Below are 13913 nucleotides of genomic sequence, written 5' to 3'. Positions count from 1 at the left end.
CTCCGTCGGACGGAAAGCGCACCGAGACTCGGCTCCCGAGCGATATTCATAACGGAGCGGAGCAGGGTTCGGTCCCTTCCCGAAAACCGCGACCACGCCGAACGTAGCCCCGATTGAGAGAGAACACCGAGCTCTGTATCCGACGGATCTAATGGGATCCTGAAGCATCCTGTCGAGGCCAAATTCTGTCAAGGCGGAGGAGCTCAGGAGTATATGAAAAATCTCATGCTTGATCCGAGGCTCACAGCGGTCCCCCCGCAGAATATTTTGTTTTACTCCTGTTACTTGGTGGGTTCTACTCCGGCTTAATGATCCCAGCTACGTATCATGGGAGAAGAGACGTCGAGGACATAGCCTGAGCAATCACAAGTCGATAGTTTTCTCGAAGGCGCCATAGGTGAAGCCAACCTCATGGTGGTAATGTCCTTGGAAGGCGACGAAATATCCGATGATGAAGAGAAAATATAGACCTGGTATGACGATTCTCGAGAACCACTCGATGTCCGCGGCGATCTGCTTGTTGGATCTTTTGAAGTAGAGGAGGAATCGTTCCTTCGCGGTCAACACGTAGCCGGGCTTGCGAATCGCTTCGAGGTACCGCGCGTCCTCCTCTTCGTTTGCACGCGGATGCCGATCGATGTATACTGCTAAGATGAACTCACAGAGACTCATGTAAATGAAGATGATACCAACCGAGTCCCAAATATTCATGGCGACCAAGTTGTAAAAAGCAGGGACCTTGTTCCGGAAGGACCTGGCCGTGGCCAGGAAGTTTAGTCGAGTTGTCGTTCCTGAAAAAAGTAGGACTTCCGTAGACTGTCTTCTCGGTGCCATGATGGGCCGGTGAGTGACTCAAGCGGCGGCGGTACTTCTCTCGGTCCTTGCTTCAGGTTCCTTCTTTCAGGTGCCCCCTTTCTAAGCGAACGGAATAGCTGGCGAGTCGTAAGGAACACTGATGATGTGCACCGTGGTCGGCTTCCCTCTTCATCCCAGTCAGGTCGCCCCTCATAAGATTTCTTCATAGCGAGGCAGCTGTATCGGTTGTTGCAGGAGTCGGAAAATGCCGAGAGCGGCAGTAGCAAAGAGTTCCCGACCTTAATTTCCTATTTCCTCGCCTCAGTTTATATATTTCGTCGTTCTTTTATGCATGAGTGGAGCGATGAATGGGGAGTCGCGAAAGGGATCCCCTCCCGGCTCATGCCGCTGTCGTCGCTCCGCTGAGCGTAATTAGGTTACGAAAATGCGAACCCTTCTGTACTTCACAAACGTCGCGCTTAGCAAAACCCGGCTGAGCGATGAGAAACGTGGAGGATTCTTCCTGAGGAAATGCCTCCCTTAGCCCTTCCGATCGAGGAAGAATGAATGCAGCTCGAGGGGTTTTCCGGCTTTGAACTCTGAGATGTTCTCTTCCCGTAACGAAGGAAGGGGGGGCGAAGAATTCAGAGAAGACGATGGTTTATCGTCAGACTACTCGAAGGGCACATCGACAAAGTTCAAGGAGACCCTTTGAGGCACTTGAGAAAGAAGAAAAAACAGGTGCAGCTGGAGCGCGCTAAATGAGCGCTCTGAGCTGAACTCTGAGCTCGAGCGCTCATCGCACGCGGTCGAGGGCATGGTGAATCGCAGGGCCCTCTACCATTCTTCGGCCTGGTCCACTCTTCCAGCGATCGATGCCTCTTCGACTGTCGGGAAGGAAGAGACTCGCATGGAGTAGGCGACCCGGACAAGCTATTGTATATTAGCGCAAAAAGCGGGACGAGGTGGCCGAGAGCAATGCCGCAAGCAATGTATGGAATCTCCTATCAGTGGACAGCCATTGTTCGAAAACTATTACTTCATAGGAGACATGAGTGTCGAAGCGGAGAGGGGAACGACGCTGGAGAGACGACGCGTTCGGAGAGAACGAGAGAAAAAGTCACATGACCGTTATGGAAGGTCTCCGTTCCAAACTCACCGATCATAACCCTTGGTTGAGGTGCTTTCAGCGAGAGCCAGAAGGTCATGAATGAAGAAGTGACCAAAATGAAGCCCGGGATGAAGACGGTCACCCAGTAAACGGTGCGCTCCCGCGCGAACAGCAAGAGTGCCTGCGGAGAATGATCCGCGAAATGAGGAAACCCGCTCGATCAGGGATCAGCACTTCTTGATAGCGTACCCAAGCCCTCGCCGACCCGTGATACTCCCACTCGGACGAAGCGAATCTTGAGCGGAAGGTCCTGGAGTCATTCTTCAGATTCCTTCGCTCCCTCCCTGATTAATCGAAACCTCACATCGTCTAGCCTCCATACCGGATCGGATCGCCTTGGCTGCGGTTACGATTCAGACTATACCCTCAGTCGTAAAATCGTGCGCGCCCCTTCTATGGGCGCATCTTTCATCCATGTCAGGGGCACGTGTAATTTCGCAACCGAGTGTAGTACTACCTTCAGACAGGTGTAGTTGCACTGATCCATCTCTTCCTGTGGGCAATCCGAGCGGCCCGTTGCTTCAAGGTACGTATTTGAATAAACAGTTTCACTCGAAGTTAGGTCATCGTATTGATTTAACCAGCGTAATTGGACCTGGAAGGCGTGGAAGAGAGAATTGCTCATCGAGGAGAATCCACTGAGTGAGATCCCTAGCGCCGCTCACTGGATACTAGATGCGGTTTCGGGTATATCCGCCCGATCCGGGAAGTCCTACCTCATTTCCGGTGGAACCGGTCACGACGAACGTCATTATACAAACGGGCTTGTCGAAGGGGAATAACTCGTATATGGTTCGGCATCTCATATCGACGACCAGTGATCTGGTGAGTTCGATCAAGCCAGAGGGCCAGATTCTCATAGCGGCGTGCTCTGGGTCGAAACTGAGGTCGTTCCGACTCTCGAGCACGGTGAGCGCCGGCCGCCAGATGCGTCTCATGTGGTACCAAGCATTGAGAGCTGGAGCAGCACGGAATCGAAAGTCAATTATTTAACTACAAATATTCAGACATCAGGCGAACTCGGGAAGATTCGAGGGGAAACGGGGATCGGGTTTTTCGGTTCTGACTTGAGCCCGCCCCCTATTCGACGGACTCGAATGCTCGTGTTCGGAGTGAATGAATTAATTTCCACGCAACATGCGAATACCATGGTAAGACTCACGCGCGGGAGACGTGGCGTTGTTGGGCTCAAACTGCAGCCGCTCATCGATGTATCGATGGCCAACGGTCAGAGTGAATCTGTAGTCTAAACTCGTCTCATCCGGGGTCGTGGACGAGTCCGCCAGGAGTGAAATATCGACCACTGTGAGATTCTGCGGCCGCAGGAGAACATCGTACCCCTCGAGAAGGCAATCCAAGACGCCGATGTCGTCCGGCTCTCCAGCACCCTGAACACACAAAAGCGCGACCGAGTGTGCTCTGAGAAGGAAACACAACAGAGTCAACGTAAGCGAAGGCATGAAACTGAATGAGCACCGCCGTTGCCATAAAGGACTTTCGTTGCGGGAGTTCAAAGGACAATGGCGTTCGTCCTGGTGGGGTGTATTCAATTGCTTCCGTGTTCCATCATCCGCACTCTCTCGAGCGGGCACGCTTTCCGAGACATCCAGTAGAGTCAGCCCGGCGCCCGATTGGCTTTCGGACGCCAGGTCGCTGCTCCAAATGGTCCAGCGGCTCGGCGACCCATTAAAACAATCTGTAGCGAACTGATCGGCGAAGCCATTCAACTTAGCAGAACCGAGCCCATCATGAGGACGACCCGGAATCGGATATGAATCATTCTCCGTGAAACAATTCACCATACGCTCGGGCTTCTGCTTGCACCGTTATAGGCCTGCCCGGTAGGCGGTGTCGGGTTTCTCACTCGAATCGTCTTTCCACTGGAGAGGAGCTCTCGATCTAGGTACATATGTACGGTGAATTTATCTAGTGCGCGATCTATCCTCATTAGGGAAATATTTTATCAAGAGAATAATCGAGATTCTAAGCAACGATAGGACGCTGTGCAGGTCGGAAACGTCGGAATGCGCTCGTTCATGCTGCAGCGTTGAATTGAATACGTGCGTAGACGTACGTATGCGAGATAGCTTAACGGCAGTGCTATATGGACGAAGTGAATGAGCGAGCGAGCGAGCCGTCGACGCTGCGAGTAAGGGTGCGAGGATGGATGACGGCGCAAAATGAATTAGGCCTACTCTATTGTTGTCCTTAATAGATGCAAAACTTGAGCTCCACTCCGGCCCTAATTAAAGAGGCCCTAACGAGAATTCGGTGCCTCGTTCTACTGGCCGGAAAGCTTTGAATAGTTAGTGATAGCAAACTACGATGGCTATCGGGATCAATCCGACCCGAGGAATGTTCATCCGACGCATCGTTCACGCCCCGTTCGCAGTTCGGCGCCAATGAATCCTCCGTTTTTCTCCCCTCGTCGACTCTCCGGCGCGGTTCCGAACGCACTGGAAGTCCTCCGCGGCAATGGACTACCTACGTACTCATCACGTAGGTGATGGATTCGGGAAAAAGTTGTCGACGTGGATTCTAGGGTTGCCTACGTGCCCAGCAGATGTGCAAAACAACAAGACGAATCAACAGCCTCCGCTCCCGTCCGTTTCGGCTACAACCGGCCTTTGCCGACCGTTCCCTCTGCCAATACAATTCATTCGCCGAGAGTGCTGCTCTCTGGCTTTTGGGAAGTTCATATATTAACGCTGTCAGGATCGCAGGGGAATCTCGGTCGGGTGCCGATTTGCGGTCGTCCTGACACATTCCGGGCTTCCCCGAAGGGGACTACGGGCTGCGTTTTTTTTTATCTGCGCGCCGAGAATCGGCGGAAAATGAGAGCGCCCCGATGACGATTCCGCAATCCGAAGCATTCTCCGATTGTCTTCATTATTCATTACGGTTATCGACGATCATTTCATCCTCTCGTCCCCACGACGGTTCCAGGAAGCACTCGACGGAGTTGTCCTAATTCATTTTACACCGGTTGGAGCTGGAGTCAGATTTCTGACCCTATCTCGGGGAGGGAGCGGGACTGCCTCCCGCTCCCTCTCCGATGGATCTGCCGGGGAGACGGACAGGAATCAGAACGGCGGGATCCTCGGAGATCTACTCGGAATCAGCTCGATTAGGCAGACTCAAAGAACGAATTCGCTCTGCTGTTCTCCTCCGCGTTCCGAAAAGACAGTTTCAATTCAGGCTCGCTCCCACTCGTCGTTGCCGACGGAGACGGGGAGAGACACGGTCGGAGTCCGTGCCGTTTGAATGTCCTCCCTTGATTGCCTTCTGGTGAAAACTATTTGACCCTAAACCCACGTCGAGAATTCCGAGGCTCGCTTATCTGAATAATTCGCAGGCTTCATCCATGTGCTGGATGTCGGAACACATTCTCCGAGACCGTGTTGAGACGAGTGAGTACAGGAAAAGGATACTGGGGACACTTGCCAGCACCGGTCCCGAAGCTCTAGTCCCCCTTACCGACTGTCCCCGTGTGCAGTCCTTGACCACCAACGATACGGACATATCGCGATGAAACGTCTAATAAAGCGATGCTACAACAGCAAGCGGAACTTGAAGCGGCCAGTGGGAGAGCCACGTTACCTTGCGGTGAATGTCACGGACTTATCAGCGTTTTGTGTTCTCGATCTCGCCATGAATTCAGAGGGAATAGTTTCTACACGAGTCATCCCGTGTCACTCGATAGCCATCCCTGAGCTCAGATTACGCCTTACGTTTCTCTTCTAAATGACCGAAGTTTCCGGCATGTTATCATTCGACGCAATCGAGCGTTCCGAATCCCCGACCGCTGGAATCGGCGTTTCCCCGCCTGGAAATCGCCAAGCGTGGACCTCACCAACCACACACGCGCGTATTGATGAGGGAGCCGATAGGCGCTCTAACATTGAATAGAAAAAATGAGCTCCGAGAAAGATTCTAGAGAAGCCGTAATCTTATCGTAGCGATCAGATGCCTTTGGTTGCTCCCGTAATATCCAGTGATTGTTAGTTCAAACTTCATTACAAAGATTTCAACGATTGTGCCAAGAGACTTCATTTTCCGTCGACGGTTGCCATGCTGCAGAGATCGAGGGAATCCCATCGCGACACCGGTATGGAACGATTCTTATCGCGAACGGAATAGACTCTAGATGTTCAATGGAACAGATGACGGGGGCCGGCTCCCTCCCCGTGGAAGATTGACGTCGAGGGAGGCAATTTGCAAAGGGAAAAAAGACCCACACGTTGAGAATCTGTTGACACAACTGGGACCGTACCAGGTGGAGCGGGAAGAAGAGCTCAGGAAGCCGGAACAAAAATAGGATCGAAGCTCCCTGAATTCACAGTCGCCTCAGCGAAGTCTTCGAAGACCGGTCTAATTAACATTTGACACCTTCTATTCTTTCCTCCTCCCGCTCAAAGTACTCCCGCCCGGTCTGTCAACACTTCAATTAGAGGGTGATCCCAATGAAGAATTCCTCTGAGTTCCTCGATCCTTGAAACTTTCCACCGAAACCACCGGGTCTGGATGCGAGGAATACCGAACAGGACTTGAGAAACTCGAGGGCTTCAGAGTTGGGCAATTCCTAAGTTCGATTGGAAGGCCACGAGGATTCCGTACTACTCTAGCCCCCGTCACTCCGTGCCTAATGCCAGTATACGTACGATACATCCTCATTGACGGCCCTCGAAGGAGAACGAGAACTGTGGCGACGGTCCCAGGCCGCGAGCTGTGAAGTTTCCTCCTGGGAACTCCTAACAGGGAAAAAAAGATAATGACTAATGACTGACGAGGAGCGCTGGTCATGAGGGAGATATGGATTCTTGAAGGCAAGCTATTGAGGGAAGATGATGCTCACGAGAACAGTGCGGTGAAGATCCGGGGATGATGCATCATCAACATTGAAAATTTCGTTCGGGGGGAACATTTGGCAACGGAAGCAGCACCAGTCGATCAAAGACGTCGTCACGGCTCCTCGCGCCGCGACTAAGGAGCGCTGATGAAAGCGAGGGAAATTCGACTACCAAGATAAATAATAATCGAAGCTTTATCAAGGAGGACACGATCTCACGCTCATTCCGTTCTTGAGGATTTTCCGCAACCTCTTCCCTCGGATGAGGGCAATCGAGCACCGGATCGGCAGGAGTCTTTGCTCATCAAATCCCGCGGAAGCTCGATAAACTATCCCCGTGTTTGTTGAAGACACGAGATACAGCTGATGAGCTTGCCCCGCTGCTCCAAGCAGTCGACGGACTGAGGAGGGTTCTCCCCGGGTTTTCCTGAACACTTCATGGAATATTCCCGAGTGCTGATTCCTACGCTCGTTCCCGCATTCCAGGATTCTTCAAGGTTCGCCAGTGCAGCGATGGAACAACGTTGGGAGACTACCGTTCGCTGCGCAAAATATCGATATGCGTTTCAGCAGAAAGTCGCTGCATTGTCGAGTCGCAGGAGCTGCTTCCTCGCAGTGACCCTTCATGCAGCGTGACCTTCCCATTTTTTTCTTACTCGTGTCATCGAGAATTCCTCGGTAATCTCAAGTGATTCTGCTGCTGATGTCATATTTGCCTCATTCGAAACGCTGGATTGTTGTGTCGTGTTTGTCATTTCCGATGCACGAAACATCGAGGAACAGATAAATTCCGACCTGGGACGCGCTGATCTCTTCCTCCCAGACAAGTCGTCTCCCGCTGGAATCCCCTTCGAGGCTTACCCATGTTCTTCCTTGAGGACATCCACGAACAGCTCACAAGGACTCCAAACAGCTTTGCCGCCAGAAGCCGCAACGCTCCCAGTGTGATAACAGCTGAAGTAGATCAATCCGTCGATACGCTGGACAACGCGCTATCGGGCGAGATATCCATCAAGTAAATAATCTCTGCATGATGAGGTAGAATCCGGCAGCTGAGATCCGGGGAGAACCGCGAGCCAGGGGCTCAAGGGTGGGCTCCTGGGCTGGTATCCTTCGACCCTCCTGAGACAAAGGTTGTCCGTTCGAGCTTTGTTTAGAGCCTCAAGAAGTCCGTCGAGCCTGAACGTCTGATCCGGAGGAAAGGTTTCGGGAGAAGAGGAGAATATGAAGTCTCGGGGATAAACGCTCGGATAGAAAGAGTTTATTTGCTCGATTCTCGGAGACAGCCGGCAAGGATGCTATTTCATTTCTATCTCTTGAACATGCGTTGATAGGGAGTGGTGGCAAGTGTGAGTTCTCCTCTCCGCGTCTTCATTCGTCAAAAGTGACGATCGGCAAAAGCCGGGTCACAGTTGACGTGCAAAATAACAACAATTCACGTCAGTGAGTGATTCCGATCAGACCCGACTGCAGCGTCCGGAAGTTGTTTTTCCATCGGATCGTTGGTGACCAACTCGTTGCAAACAGCTCGCAGCAACCACTGTACCGTCCGTGTTGCCAGGATTATCGTTTAAGGTCCCACGTTGTGCGGAGTCTGAAGTCGGAGCGAACGACGAGCATCGAAACGAAATCAGGAGAACAGAGACTGAATCAAGAACCCCAAGGCCGACAGGCGACAAGCTCGCCAAACAAAGTGTTCCCTATTGAGTGAGAGCGGGGTCTCAAGCTCCATCGACAATGTGCGGGTGGCTTCTCCTCTTGGCGGCTGTTTGCAGCGCTGCTATGCCCGACTCGACGCAAGCCGTGCAGTCCGCAATCGGAAGCTGTAACTATGGTTGCAGCAAAAATAGGTTGGCCTCGATGGACCCGAATTCGGCACTGGTTCGGGAGGCCCAGGTTCAGGCCATAAAGAACAAGATCCTAAAACATCTCGGCCTAAGGCACGCGCCGAATTTCACCATGCCGGCGGAACGGAGAAAGAGAATTCTCGATTTGCTCAGCGACGAGATGGGTTTCGCAGCCGAAGAGAACTACAAGACGCCGGGTGATGAGGAGGTGAAATTCGAGGAGGAAAGCAAATCGAGTGCCTTATTCGCTGACGAAGGTAAGAGACCTCTAGGCCTTTCTCGGAGAGCCGTCTCGCTTTATGGTCTGAAAATTTTCGTGTCACCGTCAGGAGCGAATGCTTGTCAGTTTCGGGGCGAATCTCCGTGGAATTCCGTTCCATGCAGAGGTCATGCCAGTGGCTGTGGGACGCGCCGATGCAAAGTTTCCTACGTTTGATCTGACTGAGGTATACCTCGACAAGATATCCGCCGACCCTAGAGTCAACATGTTTTCGACGGTCTCTGACTGAAGAAACTCCACGAAAAAAAAAAGAAAAAGGCGGCGGAATTCGTAGCCGGTAGCGTATGTGTCTTTTATCTGCCGAACGTAGACGTCGACTCGGATGTTACCCAATGTACTAGCGGAGTCTTGACCTTCAAAACAGAAGCATCGCGAATTCGATACGTTCCTGGAGTTCACTCGCGGTGATGATGGATTTTCCGGCGAGCGTGACTCGTCCGGAGGAGATATTTCGAAATCTTGAAATCCGAGCCCGTTGAGTCTCCCCTTTGATTTCGACCAGCTGCTCGAGGCTTTGAAACTCTGTCGCGATGTTGAGCTCTTGTCTCACAGATAGAATAATTCTACCGGAGCTCCGGAGAAGGCTCTGGCCGTCTGCTACGAATTGTGAATCATGGCGGAAGACAAGCCAACTGGACAAATCGATTTCTCGTATTTTTCGTATGGGAATTTCCGGTTTGCGTGACCTATCTCCCATAGCGTCGAGAGGTCAGCTTCCTGGAGAACTCTGCTACGGTCACCGGTGGGGAGAAGGCGCTTACGTATGGTCGGCTGGAGACTCTCAGTTGTTCTCCTCTCATTCTAGAATCCAACTCATTTCCCTCTCGAAAAAGAGCCGATAAGCAACTAGAAGGCTATAGATGGCCAGATTTCGTCTGACAAACAAGCTAATGTAACCTGACTCCGCGGAATGCCGAACCGATGAGATAAGATTCGGAAGACAGATGAGATGCTTCCTTCGAGAGCGAGCATCGTTTGCCGCACGCCGAACTTTCGAAACCCACGATAGGTCGCAGCAGACCGCGTGGAACCGGCGATTTTTCTCCTTTGCTACCGCTTTTGCTCCCATTGCTACTGGTCACGGAGAGATCTCCACCAGAGGGCAGACGGCCGGCACCGTCCTGTAATCAAGAGGGTCGCCTTCCTTCGCTCGCAATCTCCGCCATACAGGTGGTTTCGTCAAAATGAGAGCTTTTGTAGTGGACTCGGAACGACTCGACGACGATTCCCCTCGGGAGCCTTCACTCCCGCCCAACCCTCGCTACCCGGCGCGAGGGGAACGTTCGTGAATTTGTTCGTCCCCGTCTGGATTAGCCGAAAATCAAATCGACTGTGTGCGATGAGCACCACGAGTTCCTGGGAAACCCGTGGGCGTTTTCCGGGGTTACGCGCGCCGTGTTCCTCTTATCACGACGAGCACTTCCCGTCTCAATTTTGTTTTCGTTCCCTGGTAGCGGATACGTTCGACGGGTGAAGAGTTGCGCCCCGCTGCTCGACCAACGCCACTTCGACGGCCGCTTGGCCGCACGATTGGCTGGCAACGTTCCCAGATTCGGCGGACCGCTACGATCTCTCTGGAGGCAGTTGTGGCACGATGGGGAGCCTATCACTTCATCTCTAATGGCAGTGAGATATCAAAGATGAAAGATAATTAAGGACGACTGCACGAATTCGGTCCTCAGCGAATCCTCTGCCTCGAATAAGGCAGACCGCCCCACGGCTGGAAGGCTCGAGCCGATCGAGGTCGTGAGCCGTGGCACGGATCTCACGCACTCACTCACTCAGATTAGGAAGATCGAACTGATAGCTCGAACCCTTGAACGATCGAGACACGGATTCCAAAGCGCCATCGAACGGATACTGCAGAGAGTCGCTCTTCCAAGATACGAGAGGAGTGACGAAAAACGAGCGGACTTAAGATGGCTAGGAGCTTGACAGAAGAAGGGACCAACGAACTCGAAACGTAAGAAACGAGAAGCGGCAAGAAAGCTGGTTGGCAAGCTGACAACCCGCTTGCGAGAGCTCTTGAAAGGCGTTTGCGGGCTTCGTCTTCTTCTTTTGAGACAGCAGCGCTGATAAAATATTTGACCAGGCCGAGGACAAATCATAACGCTCTCATACAGACTCGCTGGTGGCGATCGGTGACGCGAGCCGACAATCCAGATGGTATTCCTTTCTATCAGCGCAATCGGACGCTTTCCAACGATACCCACTTGATTGACTGATAAGAATTTCGCTCTCGGCAGATGGACATTTTCCAAATACCTTTAGAGATGGCGACAAACAAGCAATGCAACAAACACTGCCGACGTCGAGCATTGAAGATTGCCGGCAAAGTCGAGAGGGACCGATCTCTAAAAAACAACACGGACAGATGGCGAGGGAAAGGTCATCGGATATTTGTGCATCGCTAGCTCCCTTTGTGAGAGCACCCGAGACGCCCACTCCAGATCCGTCGGATACTCCATCGGAGCTGAGAAAATAGGATCTTCGTGGAAGCGTTCTGACAATGAGATTTGCAACCGACCACCGTCCCCGGTCAACCTCGAGACCGAAATCATTTCCCGTAGGCGGCCTGATCCACTAGATGAATTTCTGAGCTCGATTAATCTAGCGCGAAGGATTTCACCGCGAGTCAGAGATAAAGCAGCCAGACCAAGACTTCCTCGTGACTCGAGTTTTCCTCTGTATGGGGACCATTTCCTGCAAAATGTCTCCGTCAAATCCAACTTCTTAGAGAGGGTACGTCGATGAGTTCGATCGACAAACCGGGCTGTCCTCGTTGATCAGACGATCCACGACTCCGTCACGCTGGAAGAATGAATGATATTTGCTCGGTCGTTGGGCGGTACCGAGAAGTGTTCTCTAGCACTAAGTTGTGGGGTTTGGATCCAGGGAGCGCGCGATCATAACTGACCCTGCTTCCTCTTTGCAGATCTTTCATGTGCCCCGGGCGTGAGCGAGAACGCCATCATTTGCTTGAAATTCCAAATTCCAAAAGAGATCCAGAGTCGAGTGGTGGCCAACGCGGAAATCGGCTTCTCATTCCCGGCTGGACGGAATCACTCTTTCCAATTGCGAGAGTTCCGCAAGGACGTCCGAGCTGGCCTCAACCAACCCTGGCTCGAAGGGTCGCTCAGCGGCGGTGAGTTTCAAAAGCATCGAAACCGTACACCTGAGCTAATTTTCTTGGGGAGGGAGTGGGTGGTGGTAGGAGAAGGTTTGACAATGTGGATGGACCGAGCAGAATCTCTCAGTCAGAGCATTGGGAGCGAAACTCGCATATCATTGAAGGAGATTCATTTCCAGATCGGGTGCGTTTCGATACCACGAATCTCTCTCGGGCATGGACGATGGAAAGCAGCCGCACGCAGAGGCGTCAACCGCAAATCAGAGTTCTTCAAGTGGTCTGTCCGACGTGCTCGTCGCTCAAGCAATCGGACGTCCAACGTTTACGTGACGCTGAGCTATCGCGACCTTTCATGATGCTCAAAATGGATCACTCACGCATGAAGAGAAGAACCCGAAGAAGTGTTGACTGTGATCTCAAAAACGAGACTCCGGGTTGCTGCCGGTACCCATTCGAAGTGGATTTCCATCAGATCGGCTGGGACTGGATCATCTTGCCCAAATCCTACAAGCCGAACTTCTGTCGCGGAACTTGCAATCTCGAAGTCAATCTGCAACGTCAACACACAATCGTCATGAGCGCCTACATGAAACACTATCCGAGTCAGGCCAAAAAGATCGAGTTATCAATGTGTTGCACCGGCGTGAAGATGTCATCGTTGAATATCGCTTACTCCGTCGATGGCAAGAACGTTCATCAGTCAACCCTCGAGAACATGATTGTCGACGAGTGTCATTGCGCTTGAGGTCGTCTGACAGCTCATCACCACCACTAGGGAATTAGCTATGATATTATTTATTTATTTGGTGCCGAGTGACTTTTTGCTTCGCTTGAAAGGCTCAGAGAAGCGGGTCAGGAGTCCGAGCTCATCCATTCTTGTTTCCTGACCGCAAGAGCCACGAAGCGTAACGTCATTTGCACAACGACTCAACGACCTTTCGGGATCCTTCACGGTGCAATAATTTATTTAAACTCTAGTTGTGATTGTACAAAGGGACGAGATGTTCTAGATCCTAGAAGTTCACGTACACGGTTTTGGAAATGCAATAGCGATGATCACCGTGTTCGGCTCGGAAAACTTTCAAGGATAGCGAGTGGAAAACTTTCGGAAGCGAGAAACAGTCCGCATCGAGTGACGATTCTCGATAGTATCTGTGGCCCTGCGAGAATCTGGAAGATCAGCATCGGATACGCACGACGTCGGCCGTCGAATCGAATCTCGTTAGTTGACGACAAGCAGCTTCCTCGACGAACGCGCGGTCGGTCGCCTGGACGCGAGAGCGCACGCACGGACGGACCGCGTGTGTATACATTCGCGCTGCTTGTGCATGCAAGTGTTGGGTGCCTGGATATGAGTGTGTGTACGAGCGTGCCTGCGTTGAGCATTGATTGTTGACTCTGTAAATACACGGTACGTTGATAGAAGCTGATTCTGTGTCTTGATTTATTCCGCCAGCGCTCTGAAGTCGCGACGGTGACTTTCTGTCGCACCCGGTAGAACCGCACACGTCTCGTGGGAGCAGCCGCTCCCACGAGTCATCATCGCGCGGGAGGAAGAAGAGCCCCGATCCACATCGGCATGGATTACGGTCCTATCCTGCAATAGCACTCTCAGGAGCGAATTAGTTCCGGGAAACAATGCAATAAACAAGTCGCAAGAAATTCAGGTGGGAGAATAGAGGAAGAGACTCGGATACGAGCCGCGTGCCGTTCGACCTGAAAGCCCAAAGCCGGAAACTGGGGCCAGCTCCTCTAATGGCTCTGATCCTCTCCAGCGCCTATCGGCCGCTGCCGAAGAGGAGAAGCTTCCCCTGGGAATTTCACCGACGTCCTGATCTTAA

At 52.2% G+C, this 13913-nt stretch overlaps 2 protein-coding genes across 2 annotated transcripts; one reads left to right on the top strand and one right to left on the bottom strand.

Moving 5' to 3' along the window:
* Positions 1 to 363: 363 nt before the first annotated feature.
* On the bottom strand, positions 364 to 3426 carry LOC100899655 (glutamate-gated chloride channel-like). The gene is made up of 5 exons (XM_003745901.1): positions 3129 to 3426; positions 2683 to 2924; positions 2424 to 2561; positions 1955 to 2087; positions 364 to 791 (listed from the first exon to the last, which is right to left on the bottom strand). Exons 1-5 carry the CDS (start codon positions 3424 to 3426, stop codon positions 364 to 366), a joined length of 1239 nt encoding a protein of 412 aa, XP_003745949.1.
* Positions 3427 to 8235: 4809 nt separating this feature from the next.
* On the top strand, positions 8236 to 13491 carry LOC100899512 (growth/differentiation factor 11). The gene is made up of 3 exons (XM_003745900.3): positions 8236 to 8919; positions 11878 to 12087; positions 12252 to 13491. Exons 1-3 carry the CDS (start codon positions 8553 to 8555, stop codon positions 12815 to 12817), a joined length of 1143 nt encoding a protein of 380 aa, XP_003745948.2. The 5' UTR covers positions 8236 to 8552; the 3' UTR covers positions 12818 to 13491.
* Positions 13492 to 13913: the final 422 nt, after the last annotated feature.

This window comes from Galendromus occidentalis, unplaced genomic scaffold, assembly GCF_000255335.2.
Source record: "Galendromus occidentalis unplaced genomic scaffold, Mocc_1.1 scf7180000077485, whole genome shotgun sequence".
Lineage (NCBI taxonomy): Eukaryota > Metazoa > Arthropoda > Arachnida > Mesostigmata > Phytoseiidae > Galendromus > Galendromus occidentalis.
Note: the sequence above shows the minus strand (reverse complement) of the source record. Positions and strands in the feature narration are given on the sequence as shown.

Coding starts and splice junctions, on each gene's coding strand:
- LOC100899512 (XM_003745900.3), top strand. CDS start 8,553: ATGTGCGGGTGGCTTCTCCTCTTGGCGGCTGTTTGCAGCGCTGCTATG. Junction 8,920..11,877: donor TGCCTTATTCGCTGACGAAG/GTAAGAGACCTC, acceptor TCCTCTTTGCAG/ATCTTTCATGTGCCCCGGGC. Junction 12,088..12,251: donor CGAAGGGTCGCTCAGCGGCG/GTGAGTTTCAAA, acceptor ATTCATTTCCAG/ATCGGGTGCGTTTCGATACC.
- LOC100899655 (XM_003745901.1), bottom strand. CDS start 3,426: ATGCCTTCGCTTACGTTGACTCTGTTGTGTTTCCTTCTCAGAGCACAC. Junction 2,562..2,682: donor CCGGTTCCACCGGAAATGAG/GTAGGACTTCCC, acceptor CACGCCTTCCAG/GTCCAATTACGCTGGTTAAA. Junction 792..1,954: donor TCAACCAAGGGTTATGATCG/GTGAGTTTGGAA, acceptor TACTTTTTTCAG/GAACGACAACTCGACTAAAC.